The 15,233-nt window shown below is 42.4% G+C and overlaps 1 protein-coding gene across 2 annotated transcripts in view; it reads left to right on the forward strand.

Annotated features, from left to right (window-relative positions):
• Nucleotides 1-15,233, forward strand: part of Ptpn13 (protein tyrosine phosphatase non-receptor type 13) — a 175,152-nt gene that overhangs the window by 46,274 nt on the left and 113,645 nt on the right. For both annotated transcript variants that reach the window (XM_085836937.1, XM_021162112.3), the window contains exon 3: nucleotides 7,542-7,720. In XM_085836937.1, coding sequence (XP_085693063.1) covers nucleotides 7,542-7,720 — 179 coding nt within the window. The remainder of the gene's footprint in view (nucleotides 1-7,541; nucleotides 7,721-15,233) is intronic.

Here is a 15,233-nt window from a genome sequence, read left to right on the forward strand (position 1 = left end):
AGTAGTCCCAGATCTTGGTGTCCATGGAGGGTTCTCTAACCTCTAGGGACACTGACAGACATTTTTAGTATATAATGATGTACCTGATGGTTAGAGAATTCTGTTTTTATTTTTATTTTTTATTTTTTTTGGTTTTTGAGACAGGGTTTCTCTGTATAGTCCTGGCTGTCCTGGAACTCACTTTGTAGACCAGGCTGGCCTCAAACTCAGAAATCCACCTGCCTCTGCCTCCCAAGTGCTGGGATTAAAGGCGAGCACCACCACTGCCCAGCTCAGTTTCTATCCTTAACCACTTAATACTGTAGAAGAAATGTGTGGACTAGAGTTGCAAAGTGTTTTATTTATAACTTGTCATAACTTTTGGTGGTATAATTTTATTGATAATGAAGATTGTTGGTGTCATAGTTTGATTTCTGTGGTTGATAAAACACCATGGCCAGGAGTAACCTGAGGGTGAAAGCGACTTTTTCCATCCTGCACTTTCAGTTAACTGCCTGTCAATGAGGGTGTCAGGACAGGACCCTGAGACAGGAGCCCAAGCAGACAGCAGATGGAGGAACACTGCTTACAGACTTCTTGCTGAGGTTTTACTCAGCCTGCTTTCTTATATAACCCAGGATTACCTGCCCAGGGGTGGGCCCACATCAGGCAAGAAGTGCTCCACAGGCTTGCCTAGAGTGTAACTTTTAGAGACACTTTTTTTTTTTTTTTTTTGGTTTTTCGAGACAGGGTTTCTCTGTATAGCTCTGGCTGTCCTGGAACTCACTTTGTAGACCAGGCTGGCCTCGAACTCAGATTAAAGGCGTGCGCCACCACGCCCGGCTAGACACTTTTTTTTAAAAGATTTATTCATTTATGTATATGAGTACACTGTAGCTGTTTTCAGACACACCAGAAGAGGGCATCAGATCCCATTACAGATGGTGGTGAGCCAGCATTAGGTTGCTGGGAATTGAACTCAGGACCTCTGGGAGAGCAGTCAGTGCTCTCAACTACTGAGCCATCTCTCCAGCCCAGAGGCTCCCCCCGCCCTCCCAGTTTCGGTTCCCTCTTCCCAGATGATCCCAACTAATGTCAAGTTGCAAAACAAAACAAAGCAAAAAAAAAAAAAAAAACAAAAACAAACTAACCAGGACAACTGGGAAGCCAAGGGAAAATTAGAGAGGAATGTCTTATTATGTCGAAAGCTAGAACCGTTCCTGGGAATGTGATGGGGATGGAGAGGGAGAGGGAACTCCCCCTCCCTAGGCTGTTTTAGTTGGGTAGCCAAAGAGGAAAGTAAACCCTGAGGCTTGCTTTCCTCTGCTCGTGGCCAGGCATTAGGCCCTATTATTTTAGAACAATAACTCAGATCTCCCTTCTTCTACATTACCCAGTTGCATGATTGTGGCTCCCCTGAAGAATCTTGTAAGTACTTGAATACAAACTACCAGAAACCTAGTTGATCAGAAGCCATACCAGGGTCGCAGTGGCTGTGGCTTAGGCTGAAACTGCTTGTTTGATGGAGACAAAGAGACAGGAAGGAGGAAGGGAAAGGAAATGGATGGTTTGACTGCCATAGTTAGGAAATAAAGTATTTTAACTGGGCACATGCCATTCATCCCAGCACTCGGGAGACAGAGGCCAGTGGATCTCTCAGTTCAAGACCAGGCTGGTCTACAGAGTGAGTTCCAGGACAACCAGGGCTACAGAAGAGACCCTGTTTCGAAAAAACAAAGAATGAGATAAACAAACAAACAAAAACAAAATAAAATATTTTATCCTATTTTAGTGGGGAAAAAAAAAAAGATCTATCATATTGGAGTGACAGTTTTCTGCAATTTTTGTTACCAGACTTCTACAACTTCAGTTATAAGTAAAACAAATTCCAAAGCTGATACCATGGTGATCTATACTCACATAAATATTTTCACCAACTAAATCATGTTATAGTTTAAGCTAATTGCTAGGTACAGTAAAACATCAATTTGAAAAAGCAGCATAATTAGCTGCTCATGTACTAATTGGCTTGATTGTCAAACCTTAAAACAAGTGCTCTAACTTGAGGACTTTGCTAACTAGGAATGCTGTGCCTTAAGTAGACTACCGAGAGAAGAGACACTCTCAAAGGAGTTTAGTTCTAATTAAAGAATAAATTCATGGGGCTGTACTGAGTTCAATTCCCAGCAACCACATGGTGGCTCACAACCATCTGTAATGGGATCTCATGACCTCTTCTGGTGTGTCTGAAGACAGCAAAAGCTCACTCATATATAAAAAATAAATAATTCTTTTAAAAAATATTTCATATATCACAAAACTTCATTCTTCTAATTGTATTTTTAATATGACTTGTAGGTAAGAGATGCAAAAATAAAAGAGCAAACTCAGAGCTACCAGACACTGAGAGCACAGCAGTGTGATCTGGTTTTGGAACTTCAGGGACTTGTCTGTGGGGTGTTTTCTGCTTCTCCTGGGGGAGAACACAAGTCAACAGCCGATGGGGAGTGAAGCCGAGGTGTACTGTGCACACTAACTGCCTTTGGGGAGAGGTTCCGTGGTAATGAGGGAACTGTCCCATCCCCAGTAATCCTCAAAGCAGCTTCGTGGGCTCAGGACTGCTTTTCAGATGTGGAAGGAAGGGCACGGATCTATTTGCTCTTGAGACCACAGCGGTGAGATCTGAACATCAGGCTGAGGACTTGGAGGTGACTTCTGCTTCAGTCTGACTCTTGACTAGGTCATACTGTGAGGGAAGTATGCACTACTCAGAGTAATGAAGGTGGGTGGCATTTTAGAAGAATGAGAAGAAGCAGGCAGTTTCTCTGGTGTTTTGTACCCTCATGGATAAGTTTGTGGATTTGGGTGATGTCTTTGATCTGCAACCAAGCACAGGATGGTGTAAGTGCTGGAGACTCACAGGTTTATGGGAGCTTATATGAAATGCTTTTCAGTGACTGGCTATCTCAGCTAACGTCAGATGTCTTGTACGAGGTCATCATAGTGAGTTTGCCTTGTCACAGGTACACTGAGAGCATTTGTAAAGCATTTGTGTTGTTGTAGGTACAATGGGAGCATTAGTGTCACAGGTACACTGAGAGCATGAGTGTCACAGGTACACTGAGAGCATGAGTGTCACAGGTACACTGAGAGAACGAGTGTCACAGGTACACTGAGAGCATGAGTGTCACAGGTATGCTGAGAGCATGAGTGTCACAGGTACACTGAGAGCATTTGTCCAGTTTCATTTTAAGAATGGGAATGTTTATTCCATCCTGTTTCATGTTAGAGAAAGTGACATTTTGAAAGTAGGAACAAAATTTAGGAGCAAATAAGTTCTAGATTTATAATTAATCACCCTGTAGTATGTACTATAATTTCAGAAGATCATAATTTATCACAAAATGCTACTATGAGGAAAGAGGAAGGGAGATAAGGTGGCGGAGGGAGGGGGAGGGAGAAAGGAAGAGGCCTAGATGGTGGCGGAGGATGACAGGAAATGGAGAATAGCTGTCCCAAGCAGTTTTTGTTTCAGTATGAAGTTGAATCAGGAGATTGATTTATACGTTATATGGGTTCTAATGCACATATGAAAAGAACTGAGTATTTAGAGAATCCTGTATTATAAGTAGCTTTATCAAATTCTTCAGTTTTGGACAGTAAGCTCTACATAGATTTTTGTCAGCTACCCTAATAGAACATAGAACCAAGAGGTCTGTAAATTCTCTCCATGAACTGCTTGAACTAGAGCAGGAATGTGCACATGAGATGATTTTATTCTGAATTTCTTCATTAGTCCCTGTTGCCTTTGCAACTGTTTCCTTATACCATGTTTTTAGCCCAATTACAAAATCATCTACCTTTTTATTTTATTTATTTTTGGAGACAAGAGTCTTGCTATGCAACCCAAGATGTCCTTAAACTGCTAAATAGCCCAGGTTGTCCTCAGGCTCATAACGTGCCTGCCCTCCAGCCTCAGCATTCTGAGTGCTGGGATTACAGTCGCACAGTCCAAGGTGGAATTCTAAAGGAAATGGCAGGGCCCAAGAAGAAAGAAGGGCTGTTAAATTGTGATAGGTTTTTAGTTTGAGAGAACACTGAAATGTGCTTGAAGTTGTTTCTTTCCATAGCAAGTTTCTAACTGCACCCCTAGCTGATTGAGCTTGAACAGCAGCTCCTCCCCTGGAATGTTAGTAGTCTCCAGAAAGAACCACGCTGACTGCTGGAGTTGGTTCATATCAGGTTGACTTTTTCATAATAATAGCGTTCTTGGAGTGTGGTCAGCGCACAGCCGAAGCACGGGCTTTAGTGCTCACTCTAAGCTTCTGGAACCTACTTTTTGAATATTCTTTGGCCAACATTCTTTGAAGGATTTTGAAAACATTTGCTTTGAGTTCCTTCCGTTTGGTTGTCAGGAAGTGGGAATTAAAGACTGATTCCAGCCGCAACTCTAAAATCCCCTCACTTGTAGGTTTGCATAAGCCTTTATAATTATTTAAAAATATATTCTGTGGTTTGACTACATTACCTCAAGAATCCAGTACTTAAATGTCATGTATATGTTTTGGAAATTGAAAGCAATGCGTTTTGTGGTCACAATTGCTCCAGATTTATTACATGGCACTTTAAAACCACTTCGAAAACATTTGTGGCATTTCTGTGTGTTTTTGAAAGAGAAAAGTCATGCTGCCACCCCCCCCCCAACACACACTTTATAATTCAATTTCTCCGTATTTGGTACCATTTCTCTGCCAAAATTCTTGCTATTCCCTCTCCAGACTTAATTTCCTGATTGCCTTTGAGTCGGCTCTTTCTCTCTGGAAGACAACCATCCGCCATATTCAAGTGGTCATGTTCCTTTTAAAAGGCTACATGTAGTTAAAAAAAGAAACGTTTTGTCTGTACTATGGTTGAATTTTTTTTCTTTATCCACAGAGCTATCTTTTGTATTATCTGTTTCTCAGATGCTTTATGCGTTCTGTCTTCTGTCTGCTTATGTACCTATTCTGTCTCCCTGGTAGTGCCTTGGAGTCAAGTGGTTAATATGCATTAGTTATTTTATAAACGCATGTAAACAGCAGTTGTGTAAGGCAGAAGTTAAAATACTTCCTTTGTTCCCATGGTAATAGTTGTAGTGACCTTGGCTGTACTGACATTTCAGAGTGATAAGCCTTAAACAATGTTTTAAAATTATTACATTATGTACTTATTTAGTGTTTATTTAATATGTGTGGACATGTGCATGCAGAGAAACAGGTGTGGATCAGAGGGCAACATTCAAGAGTCTGTTCTCTCTCTCTCCACCATGAAACTGAGATGGAGCCCAGCTCCAGGCTTGGTAACAAGTGCCTTTACCTGCTGAGCTATCTCACCTGCTCAGTAATGGATTTTTAAAATTTAGTTTTCCTGCCTTGGCCCCCTCCCACCTACCCCTGGCCCTACGCTAGCAGTGGCTTGCTTTATCTTCAGTCCTTTTGAGTTTAGTCTAGTACTGAAGACAGAGCAGAGCTGGTCTCTGGTCATGGCCTGTGGTCAGAGATGCAGAGAATGAGGAGAGCAAGCCCTCTTCTGCTGTGTGTGGAACCCAGCATCAGGATAGCAAGACAGCACGTACACTTTTGGGTAGTATTCATGTGTCTGTGTTAGTTAAGCTAGTTAGTTAAGTTAATTAGTTAGTTAGTTGAAGAGGCTTAGGTAAGATCACAACGCATTGTTTTCAAGTATGAAGATTTCAGAAAATAAATAACAATATTATTTTAAAATAGAATTGGCCCTGAGGATTAGACTCCCAGGCTCCCAGTTCATGTTCAAATCCAGGTACTGTGGAGCTGGACAGAAAGGCCGCTGTGAAGGATGTTTTAATGAACTGTGTTAGGAGTGTGACAACACCTGTCCAGAACTGCTGGAGAAAGGCGGAGAAGGAACAGAGCCTGTGGTAGGAAGACCCCAAGACTCAGACCTAGATCTTCAATTTCTGTCTTAATGTATAGGATCACTGATCAAATCTCATGACTTTCAGTTCCACCCTTTATCCCAAGAAACGTCTATCCAGCCCTGACTCTGCCTCACGCTTCAAATCCAACTGCCTACCTGAAGTTTCCATTTGAACGTACGTAGCCTTGACGTTAGTAAGTCCACAGGAAAGGTGGGCCATTTTCCCAGGCCCCACTGCACAGCCTCTCACCTGTCTCTCTTCTATTAAGGTTGAGTACACCATTTCTCAGTCACTCGATGCCAAACCGTAGCATCACCCATACTCGGCTCCTTCTCTTTAATCTTGGAGGAATGTCTGTTATCACAACCTCTGAAATACATTCCATGCTTGTGCCCTGCTGCTGCCAGCCTGACTTCAGGGCTCCTTGCACATATTGGTGCATTGGCTCCAGCCACTGGCGGCCTGTTCCCCAAGTGGGTAATCTGAAGGGAACTTACACTGCTTTAATAGTGTCTCCAGCACCTCAAGGTTCTGAGTAACATCCTAGCCTTGTTTAAATCATCTTCTAACTGGACTATATGCTGATTGTTCACACCAGAGAGAAAGCTTTTAACAACAACAAAATGTGTACAGCGGCTTGTATTTATTTTTTATTTTTAAACTACATTTTATTTATTTTTGTGTTTATATGTATATGTAGAGCTTGCCTGTGCCACAGCCCGTGTTAGGAGGTCAGAGGATAACTTGTAGAAGTTGATTCTCCCCCTCTCCCAGGTGGAACCCAGGGAGTCAGCTCAGTTTGTCAGACTTGACGGTGAGGGTCTTTACTCAGTGAGCCATCTCACTGGCCTTAATTTTTGTTTAATCTAGATGTAAATATTTGTGAAAGGCAACAATATATGCAGATTGACCCGTTGTTTGGGTGCTGAGACCCCGAGTTTAGATTCCCAGCAGCCATGTGAGAGAACAAGCATGCAGCATGCACCTGTAATACCAGCACGACAGGAGAGCCCTGAGTGGACTGGCCAGCCCTCCCAGCCAGTCTGTGGGCTCCAAGCTCACAGAGAGACACCGTTCACAAGTTAAGGTGGAGAGAGGCACAAAGGAAGACATCTGCTTCTGCTCCAGTCCCCATGTAACCTAACCACATCCCCAAAACAAATGCTCTTAGTCCTCTGGTGTGTCATCCACAAATAAGCAACGGGAAGGTCAGGGAACTGGGACTTTATACATAAGAGCTGTACATGTACAGACAGTGTCTGGAAATGGTAGTTTCCACTGAGTGCTCAAAAGAATCCTTGATGAGAAAGTCCTGGGCCTTCTCCATTTCCATGTATCAGTATAAAATCAGGGTTAGCGTGTGTGAGCAGTTCCTAAGACCTGCCTTCCAGATGTGTAGTGATGACGCCAAATAAGGCCATGACTGTGAACAGTGACCGTGGCTGTATGTGGGTGACATCTATGCACAGGTGACATCCACTCGCATGCCATATTAGCTCTGTGTATGAAACTGTATACTGATGTCTGCAGTTAGGCTGGGATATCTCTTGAGGTGATTATAGATTCTTTGATTCCTAATCTTAAGAGATTATCCTTTCTTCTTTTGGCTTGGTGCACATACAACCAGTGAGCATTGCTGACCCTGCTGCGCTGGGCTTCATCATCTCTCCATGGTCGCTGCTGTTGCTGCCATCGGGCAGTGTGTCCTTTACGGATGAAAATGTCTCCAATCAGGACCTTCGAGCATTCACCGCGCCGGAGGTTCTTCAGAGCCATTCTCTGACTTCTCTCTCAGATGTAGAAAAGGTAAGGCTCAAGGCTTCTGTTTTATTTTCATTCTGTTTCTGATGTTTTATAGAAGTCAGGCAGGTCAAAACAATGGGCTGCCCTTACACAGTTCATGGAAAAATTTCTTTGAATGACTATATGTTTTAAGATTATATATATATTATATATAATTCAGAATTTTTAAGATGTTTTTAAGATTTTAAACCATGTTTTAAGATTTTATCAGAATTCAGCATTTGTATATGTTTAAAATTCAGAGTAATTCCAGGAAAACATATTGACCTAGGAAAAAATACTTTAAAAGGTGAATCATTATTAATTTGTATTTACAAGTAGTTATTAATTGCCTGCTATATATAAAGCAGCGCTTGGGGGAAAACTCAAGAGCTCGAGGTGTAGCTCTTGAGAGACAGCCCGCACTGCGTGAGGTCAGGCCACACTCAGTGTCCACAACAGCGGACATATGTGCAAGCATACTGTAATGTCTCTTAAGATGACTAGTATATACATCTTTACCTTATTTTCACAGTATGCATCCATTAAGTACCCTATACAGTTCACTCGTGCATGTAGTTTTAAAAGATGTGGTACGGTAAATGCAAGCTACTTAAATTAACTCTGTGAGGTTTCTGGTTTAAATTAATCCTGAGTGCCTACAGACCAATGAAGTGGCACACTGAGGTGTGAGCAGGCACTTGAGGGAGAGGGTGTCCCTAAGCATTCGCCCTCTTAAATGGGTGCAGCGACTTCGGGGAGAGATAAAAGAACCACGACATTACCGTGAATATCTCTTCAAAATTGTAAGAGAATCTCACCCTTTAGTTTTCAATAATTTTTGTAGCTATCTATAAATTTGCTCAATAAAAGTTTCAGGTCCATGCTGGGGATACAGTTCCATCAATGGGGGCCTGCTTAGCACTTCTGAGGTCTTGGTTTAATTCTCAGCTTGACATAAGCAGGTATAACAGAGCACACCTGTAACCCCAGTACATGGAGTTAGAGGCAGGAGGCTCAGAAACTCAGTGTCGTCTTCAGGTACATTGTAAGTCTAGCCTAAAGCTAGCCTGAGCTACACGAGACCCTTCCTTCTAAACAACAACAACAACCTCCCAAATAACAGTTAATAAAAAAGAGGCCAAGAAATTGAATGAGAACAAAGAAGATATATTAGACCATAACAAGGGGGACATGATGTTATATTATAATCTCAAAAATAAAAAAGTATTAGTAACAATAAAAACAAAACCAAATAAAATTTTCCAAGTAGGTAAAAACTGCCGTGTATTAGGGATCACACCTCAAACCCTGGCTGCTGTGTGCTCTGCACTGAGTGGCCAGTGCTGGGGATAAGGGGGTGTGGGAAGGTGAAGCTTGTGAGACTAACTCAAACATCTCCCTTGTTTTTTACTTCAGTTTTAATGCAAAACAGAGGTAGATGTCGTAGGATTTTATTGCTGTGAAGAGATACCATTACCAAGGCAACTCTCTTAACAAAGGAAAACATTTAATTGGGGCTGCCATACACTTTCAGAGGTTTAGTCCATTATCATCACGGAGGGAAGCATGGCAGCACGCAGTTAGACATGGTGTTGGAGAAGGAGTTGAGAGTTTTATATCTTGATCCGCAGGCAGCAGAAGGAGACTTTATGTTATAATGGGCATAGCTTGAGCATATGAGACCACAAAGTCCCCGCCTCCACAGTGATTCATTTCCTCCAATAAGGCCACGCATCCTAATAGTACCCTCCCTATGGGCCAAGACTCAAACACCTGAGTGTATGGGGGCCATCCCTACTCAAACCACCTCATTCTACTCCCCAGCCCCCATAGGCTGTGGCTATAACATAATTAAAATGCATTCCATCCAACTTCAGAAGTTCCCATGGTCTAGTCTCAAACCTGTTTTAAAATCTAAAGTTCACAGTCTCAAATTTTGAGATTCATGCAATCTCTTAACTGTAATCCTCTTAAAGTCAAATAAAAAAGCAGACCATATATTTCCAACATAAAATGGCACAGGAGATATATATATTCTCATTCCAAAATGGATTAAAGGAAGATTTTATAGAAATAATAACCGCCCCCCCCCCAAAAAAAAAAGGACCCAAACCAGCTGGGATTCTCCAGACTCTGCATCTCCATGTTTCATGTCAAATGCTCTTCAGATCTCCAACTCCTTTCATCTTTGTTGACTACAACACACTTCTCTTGGGCTGTTCCCACTTTCTGTTAGCAGCTTTCCTGAGCAGGCATCCCATGACTCTGGCATCTCCAACATCCTGGGGTCTCCAGGACAATCCAGGCTTCACCTTCACAGCCTCACACAATGCCCTCTCTGGGCCTCCATGCAGGAACACATGTACAACATGCTTGTCTCAGCAGCTCTCCTTAGTCATGGAGAACCCCCTTAGTCTAGAAAACCCTTTGCTTCTTTCCTCATCTCTAAAGCCAGAATCCCGTGGCTGAAGCTGCTAGGTTCTGCAGCTTGCTGGGGATGGAGTATTGCCCCTTGTTCAGTTATGTCTTCACCAGCTTTCTATTTTTAGTGGTTCCCTTCACTGCCTGAGCTTAGATGTCCTGAAACTTGCTCTGCATGCCTGTCTCCTAAGTGCTAGGATTAAAGGTGTATAGCACCACACCTGGACCTAAATTGTTCTTTAATTCCTTTTCACAAGATGGATGGAAGTTTAGCGGGGTGGGATCTTGCCTGAGGTCACCACTCCACATCTTTAGTCTGTTTATCTCATTAAATGCTGGATTCAGTTTCATTCCACTTCCTGGTGCCCCTTTTCTCCTTGAATCATAAATTTTGTATTCTTTCTTGTTTAGCTTGCTCTGTTTCACAAAAATATGCTTCATAAGAGTGAACCACAGGACAGAGTCTATGCTAGGCTGTTTTGAGATTTTTGCCAATGTAATTAAATCTCTCCACTTTAGTCTCAGGTAGACTCTTTGGACAAGGGCAAAAAGCAGCCACATTCTTCACCAAAATCTCACAAGAATGATCTCTAGGCAACATATCAAAATTCTCCTTTGAAACCTCTTGAGCCAGGCCCCCACAGTTCAAATCACCCTCAGTACCACTGTTTTCAATGTTTCTACTAGTACGGTCCATTAAGCAGTTCTTAAAGCAATCTACTGCTTTCCTAACCCCAAATCCCCAAGTCCACATACCTCCAAGTAAAAGCATGGGTAGGCCTATCATGGCAATACCCTAGTCCCAGTACCAACTCTGTTGTAGTTAGAGTTTTATTGCTGTGATGAGACACCATAACCAAGGGAACTCTTACAAAGTAAAAGACTTGAGATTGGCTTACAGTTTCAGAGGTTTAGTCTGTTACCATCCTGGCACAGAGGGAAGCATGGCAGCACACAGGCAGATATGGTGATGGAGAAGGAGCATCTTGATCAGCAGGCAGCAGAAGGACACTGTGTGCCATAGTAGGCATAGCTTCAGCATGTAAGACCTCAAAGTCCCTGTCCCCACAGTGACATAACTTCCTCCAACAAGGCCACACCTCCCAATAGTGCCGCTCCTTATGGGCCAATTATTCAAACACATAGGTCTGTGGTGGTCATACCTATTCAAACCACCACAACAGGGCCTGTTGCTTGGTCTGTTTATTTGTTTGTTTAAGCCTCATCTGCTTCAGTTTACATGCTGATCAAGGGAAGAACTGTTTTGCTTTTTTTTTTTTTTTTTTTAACCATCACTTTCCTGAACTCTTTATAAAAAACTCTCTACGCTTTGTGATGTGTGAATCTCCATAGCTACAGATTCAGAGATCTCGGATTGAAAATATTCAGGTGAACGGCACATGTAGGTTCTTCCTTCTTGTTTTTTAAACAGTACAGTGTATCATCCACATATTTCGCCTTTATGACTTTTTCCCTTTTACTGGGTAACCTTCTACTCCTTAATATAGTTACTACGAAATAAAAAAAAAAAAACAGAAGTAAGGAAGGATGTAGAAGGCCTAATTACCATGTGATTCTTCAGAATTTCAAAGATACATGCATACACCCATACCTACTGTACATGGTGTGTACTCTTATCAGTCGTGAACATTATGTACCCAGTAGAAGCAATATGAAAACTTGGCTCATGCTACAGCATGAACCTTGATAACTTTTTATTTTTTATTTTTTTATTTTTTTAAATTTTTTTTTTAAAGATTTATTTATTTATTATATGTAAGTACACTGTAGCTGTCTTCAGACACTCCAGAAGAGGGCGCCAGATCTCGTTACGGATGGTTGTGAGCCACCATGTGGTTGCTGGGATTTGAACTCTGGACCTTCGGAAGAGCAGTCGGGTGCTCTTACCCGCTGAGCCATCTCACCAGCCCGATAACTTTTTAAAAAAGGATTTATTTACAAGTATATGATCTCATGAAGTGTAAACTTAAGGGTTCTTTGGAAAGTCAGTTGTGTGAAGGAACATTTTGCTGAAGCAGACACAAGTAAAAGGATGTTTTGCTAAAGCAAGCACATTGTCTTAGTCAGGGTTTCTATTCCTGTACAAACATCATGACCAAGAAGCAGTTGGGGAGGAAAGGGTTTATTCAGCTTACACTTTCCACATTGCTGTTCATCACCAAGGAAGTCAGGACTGGAATTCAAGCAGGTCAGAAAGCAGGAGCTGATGCAGAAGCCATGGAGGGATGTTCTTTACTGGCTTGCTTCCCCTGGCTTGCTCAGCCTGCTGTCTTATAGGACCCAAGACTACCAGCCCAGAGATGGTACCACCCACAAGGGGCCTCTCCCACTTGATCACTAATTGAGAAAATGCCCCACAGCTGGATCTCATGGAGGCATTTCCCCAACTGAAGCTCCTTATTCTGTAATAATTCCAGCTTGTGTCAAGTTGACACAAAACTAGCCAGTACACACGTGAAATGCATGATGAAGGATTCCTTGCTAATGACACACATGTATTAGTTCACCTTCCATGTGATACTGTGCTCCATTTGTCATGACTCCACAGAGAGAAATGCACCCAAAAGACTTGTGGTGGTGCCCTGGCCCAGTTGACAGAGCGATGTCAGCTGGTATAGACTCACATGCTGAGGCAAGACACGTAGTGAGGCAAGACCCATGTAGGACACACCATGTTTGGAAGGAGCATAAATAGAACTCAACAGATTGTGACGGATGTGTGCTTATAGGGATAGCTTTGCAACACTGCTTGGTCTCTTGTCTTTGCTAATCTTTGCTTTGTTCAGAGAGGCACAGCCAAGAACTTCTCATGGCATCCCTGGTGGTCCTAATTCCTCCCACTGATTCATGCCTATTTGGCTGAGGCCTGACTATTTCTCCTAGGTCTTGCTGTTGCCGCTGCTGTCATGACACTACTAAACTGGACTGCTGGTATACTCGTGAAGTGTTTGCACGTGGATTGAGCTTCCCCTGCTGACTTGTGAACTAAACTGCTAAATTTCTGACAGCACAAATGGGATTTGCTCCAAAGAACCATTTCTAAACAAGTCCACTTCCCCCATATCCTAATAACCTTTCTTTTCCACTACCTCTGGTGGGTGGTAGACTCAGGGAACTTTGCTGAGGAGAAGTTGTAGAGATTGTAAGAGCTAGAGAAGATCAGGGGTTTGTTGAGAAATCATGTCTTCTAGTAATGTTAGAATCTACACCTGTAAAATCCCACCAGCACAACTCCCTAAACATGAGCTGAACAAGGAGGGCACCAATGGTCATGTTAACGTGGGCGAGAAAAAGTCGTGGAGGCCTCAGCCCTACACACAGAGCTACAGCTGACAGGAAAGTCAGAAGTGGAAGAGTTGGTCTTTGTGAATGGACCACACAGTGCTGCCCTGAATCTCCCACTCATTTAATTGAACTCAGCAGAGTTATAATATAATTGAATGTATACTCAATGTCCTGTGCTAATAGCTGAGATTGTGCTCCTACAGATAGATGTGTAGGACAGGCTGACTGTGGCACGAGTATCAGCTAACCACTTTACTTAAGATGCAGATGAAATTAATTGTTGTCCAAGGGAGATCGTGTCATCCTGTATAAAATGATTTACACGGTGAAAACATCATCTCTGGCTTATCACCAGTGGGCAGAACTTTAATTGACAAACACACACCATTTTTGGTAAGATGAACAGTGCTTAAGAAAAGTTTGGTCAACAAGCACAAGATAGAACGGAAAAAGAAAAGAGAAAAGCAGAGGCTCGACGAGGTGCTGCAGTGTTAGGTTCCAGTGCACACAGGCAGGCAGGAGGGAAGGGAGCCTAGAATTGCCTGTAGAGTCGAGGTGGGGGTCAGTCAGAGAGAGCTGAACAGGTATTAGAGATAATTTAGAGTTAAGAAAAGTGGAAGTATTGGAAATACTTAAAAATGGAAACTTTTTTCTTATAAGCTGGGAACAACTTTAGGTGGCAATGTAACAAGTCAGATGGAAGTGCTGTGGCCTAGTCAAGTAAAAACATTGTATTTGTACATAGATTTTTCTCCTACCTATTTCTAAAGAGAATTAACGACATCTTATAGAATTTAAAAACAAAGATTAAAAACAGGAACCAAATAAAATACAGGCAATAAAATAAGAAAAAGCTGAAGTACTCGCCCCCTTTCCCCAAGAAAAAACAACCCACCAGAAAACCCTCACATGGTGTTAGGTAAGACTCTCTGAACAACAGAAATAATAAAAATCAATCTAATGGTGTGTGTTTCTAATAAGTGTGTATTTATTAGAAAGCAGACTTACTAGATCTCTAATAAGGGGCATCTGTGCACTGGGATGCAGAGACACTTCGTAACTGCTCAGGACACAGATCTGTTGGCTTCAGCAGCCACTGTTTAGGTTACAGCCCAGAAGTTCTCAGGACACTATGTACTGTGTATTGGAAGCTCCCTGGGCAGTTGGTGATTTGTACTGTATTGGAAAGCTAAGGGCAGCAACAGCAGCAGCAGAACACACAGGCAGGCGGGCAGGCAGGTAGGCTGGTGGGCAGGCCGGCCTTTCTTAAGGTCCCATTCACCATTGCATCTATGTAAGCTCCTATAGTCTCTGCCTCCTGCAGAGACTCCACAGGCCACCTCCTGCCGGCAGGATCAGGAGGATCCCAGTGCCCCCTCCTCTTCAGCCTTTCTAGTGTTCCCCACAGGGCACATGCCAACACCACACTAGATTGTCTTTAAACCAGTGACCTCCTCCTCTCTTCTCTCCCAAACCCACAAATAAGCTAATCAATCCTCCAATTAGATTTTCCCATAACTTTCACACTGGCAAAAATCTAAATCCTATATGGAGACTTCTGTGTCACTAGTTGAAGTAAAAATGATAAAACTAATTTATAAGAAAATGCCACTCATTCATTTGGTCAGGGTGTGCACATTGTGTGTGTGTGTGTGAGTGTGTGTGTGTGTGTGTGTGTGTGTGTGGTATGTATATGTGTGTGTGTGCGTGGTGTGTATTGAAAGTTTTCTACAGGTGTAGCTTCCACATAATTTTGGAATCAACTTAAGAGAAATGTCTGCATATAAAAAATGTTTGCTGAAACACA

Source organism: Mus caroli, unplaced genomic scaffold (genome assembly GCF_978045245.1).
Source record: "Mus caroli unplaced genomic scaffold, Mus_caroli_1 scaffold_4, whole genome shotgun sequence".
Taxonomy (NCBI): domain Eukaryota; kingdom Metazoa; phylum Chordata; class Mammalia; order Rodentia; family Muridae; genus Mus; species Mus caroli.